Below are 2,557 nucleotides of genomic sequence, written 5' to 3'. Positions count from 1 at the left end.
ATGCCAAAAAAAACGAGCAATTTTGACAACATTGATGTAGCTATAAAGGCTATTCAGGATGATGGCATTTCACAAAAATCAGCTGCTAAAAAATTTGGTGTTGCTCGTTCTACCCTACAGTTCAGATTAAAAAACCCAGATACACAAAACATTTCATGTGGACCTTCAACAGTCTTAACTACCAATGAAGAAGAGACACTAGTAACATGGTTACTCGAATGCTCAAAGAAAGGATTTCCTAGGAGGCGTGAAGACTTACAAGACAGTGTCAAAAAATTTTTAGATGAACAAGAGAGGCCAAGTCCATTTAAAAATAACTTACCTGGTAATATGTATTAATTTAATACTTAGAATTGTAATATTGTTAAATAAAAACTTTTTTAATTTAGGGATTGGTTGGTATAAAGCTTTTTTAAGAAGACATCCAATATTATCGATAAGGACCATAGCGAACATGTTGCCAATGCAAGTGCCAATGTAAGTGAACATGATATCAAAAAATGGTTCAATGATATTCATAGTTATCTGACAGAGGAAAATTTAGTTGACATTTTGAATGACGGCCGTAGAGTATTCAATGGGGATGAAACCAGGTTTTCACTTTGTCCCAAAACTAAATGTGTATTGGGTCCAAAAGGGTCCAAAGACATTTATGAAGTAGCAAAAGGAAACGATAAAGAAAATATCACTGTAATGTTTTCATTTAATGCTGTTGGAGAGATGTGTCACCCTATGGTAATATTTAAATATAAAAGAGTTCCACAAAATATCTTGGATTCAATTCCTCCCAATTGGGGAGTTGGCCGGTCCGACACAGGATGGATGAAGTCTGAAATATTTTATGAGTATATATCAAACATCTTTTATCCATTTGTTGTTGAAAGTGGTATTCAATTGCCTGTAATCCTTTTTGTTGATGGGCATAAAAGTCATTTAACCTATCATTTAAGTAAATTATGTTTGCAATTAAACATAATATTAATTGCTTTATATCCTAATGCAACGAGAATTTTGCAGCCAGCAGATGTTGCAGCATTTAGACCAATTAAAGCTGGCCGGAAAAAAGGTGTTTTTGATTGGCGCAATGAACATCCAGGTAACGCAGTAACTAAGAATGATTTTTCTCCAATTTTGGATAAAGTTTTGAAAAATACAGTAAGATCTGAAGTTTTAATAAACAGTTTTAGAGCTTGTGGACTTTTCCCTTGGAACGTAAACAATATTGACTTTAAAAAGTTTTTGGGAAAAAATCCAAATACTGAAATAACTGCAGTAGTTAATAATGAAACTGATACTGGTATGCTAGATTACAAGCAATTTTCAGATATTGTTGGCGCCGAAACAATTGACAAATTTAAGGATATAAATAATGTAATTACAAATGAGAGTTTACCTGAAGAGTTTTTTGTTTTGTATAGATTACATGAAAAGTTAAAAAATAACGAGGGCACTATACATCACTATACATCAAGTTAGTAATGATGCTGAGCAATTATTTTCTGATAATAGCATGCCACCATCTAATGAAATCATTAGTACTACTTCCGACCAAATTCAACCACAAGAAAAATCTTAGAGTGACCCTACGCCAATCAATAATTTAGAACTTAGAAAAATTACAGAAAATCTAGTTGAAGTAAAAAAGTTAAGTATATCACCAATTGAATCTGTTCTTGTATGGCCACTAACACCAGAGCGTAAGGGTACAAGAATTACTGAAAGAGTGCCTTTTGTAATATCATCGCATAAATGGCAAACATTATATGAAGAAAAAGACAAAAAAAAAAGAACAGCCGAAGAGGAGAAGAACGATAGAAAAAAGAAAAGACTTGAAAATATACAAGCAAAAAAATCAAAAGTGCCTAAAAACAACCTTAAAAAGTCAAATATTGTGAGAGATATTTTCAAGCCTCTACATCAAAAAATATACAGCCTGAAAGACATTTAAGTGAAATGTTAGCCCAGCCGTTAACTATAATTGAATCTTCAGACCAAGAGGATACTGTTGATGATATATATGAGTCAAGTTCAGAATCTGAAGTTTTGTATAAACATGTAGGCAAAAAATGGCAAACATTATATTGTGAAGAAAAAGATAAAAAAAAAAAGAACCATTGAAGAGGAGAAGGACAATAGAAAAAAGAAAAGACTTGAAAATATACAAGCAAAAAAATCAAAAGTGCCTAAAAACAACCTTAAAAAGTCAAATATTGTGAGACATATTTTCCAAGCCTCTACATCAAAAAATATACAGCCTGAAAGACATTTAAGTGAAATGTTAGCCCAGCCGTTAACTATAATTGAATCTTCAGACCAAGAGGATGGTACTGTTAATGAAATCAACGAGTCAAGTTTAAGACCAGATGTTTTGTATAAAACTACGGGTCTTTGCTTTGCATGTGCTAATAATTGTAATGACATAGACAATGGTCTGGAATGTATGTTTTTCAACAAACTATATCATCTAAAATGTTTAGATCCAAAAGAGTACTGCTGCTTGGGATCTGATGATGTTCTATACATTTGTTTTAAGTGCCAAACAAATTTTAATAAATGA

At 32.1% G+C, this 2,557-nt stretch overlaps 1 protein-coding gene across 1 annotated transcript; it reads left to right on the top strand.

Moving 5' to 3' along the window:
• Window positions 1-2,557, top strand: LOC132951783 (uncharacterized). Its single transcript, XM_061023745.1, has 6 exons — window positions 1-325; window positions 390-477; window positions 522-1,471; window positions 1,605-1,891; window positions 1,933-2,040; window positions 2,090-2,557. Exons 1-6 carry the CDS (start codon window positions 1-3, stop codon window positions 2,555-2,557), a joined length of 2,226 nt encoding a protein of 741 aa, XP_060879728.1.

The sequence above is a fragment of the Metopolophium dirhodum genome, chromosome 1, assembly GCF_019925205.1.
Source record: "Metopolophium dirhodum isolate CAU chromosome 1, ASM1992520v1, whole genome shotgun sequence".
Classification (NCBI taxonomy): domain Eukaryota; kingdom Metazoa; phylum Arthropoda; class Insecta; order Hemiptera; family Aphididae; genus Metopolophium; species Metopolophium dirhodum.
Note: the sequence above shows the minus strand (reverse complement) of the source record. Positions and strands in the feature narration are given on the sequence as shown.

What these genes read in the sequence shown, in the direction of transcription:
- LOC132951783 (XM_061023745.1), top strand. Translation starts at nt 1, where the DNA reads ATGCCAAAAAAAACGAGCAATTTTGACAACATTGATGTAGCTATAAAG. An exon ending in TTGCCAATGCAAGTGCCAAT is followed by an intron (nt 478 to 521) that starts GTAAGTGAACAT and finishes TGATATTCATAG; the next exon opens with TTATCTGACAGAGGAAAATT. An exon ending in AGTCAAGTTCAGAATCTGAA is followed by an intron (nt 2,041 to 2,089) that starts GTTTTGTATAAA and finishes TATATTGTGAAG; the next exon opens with AAAAAGATAAAAAAAAAAAG.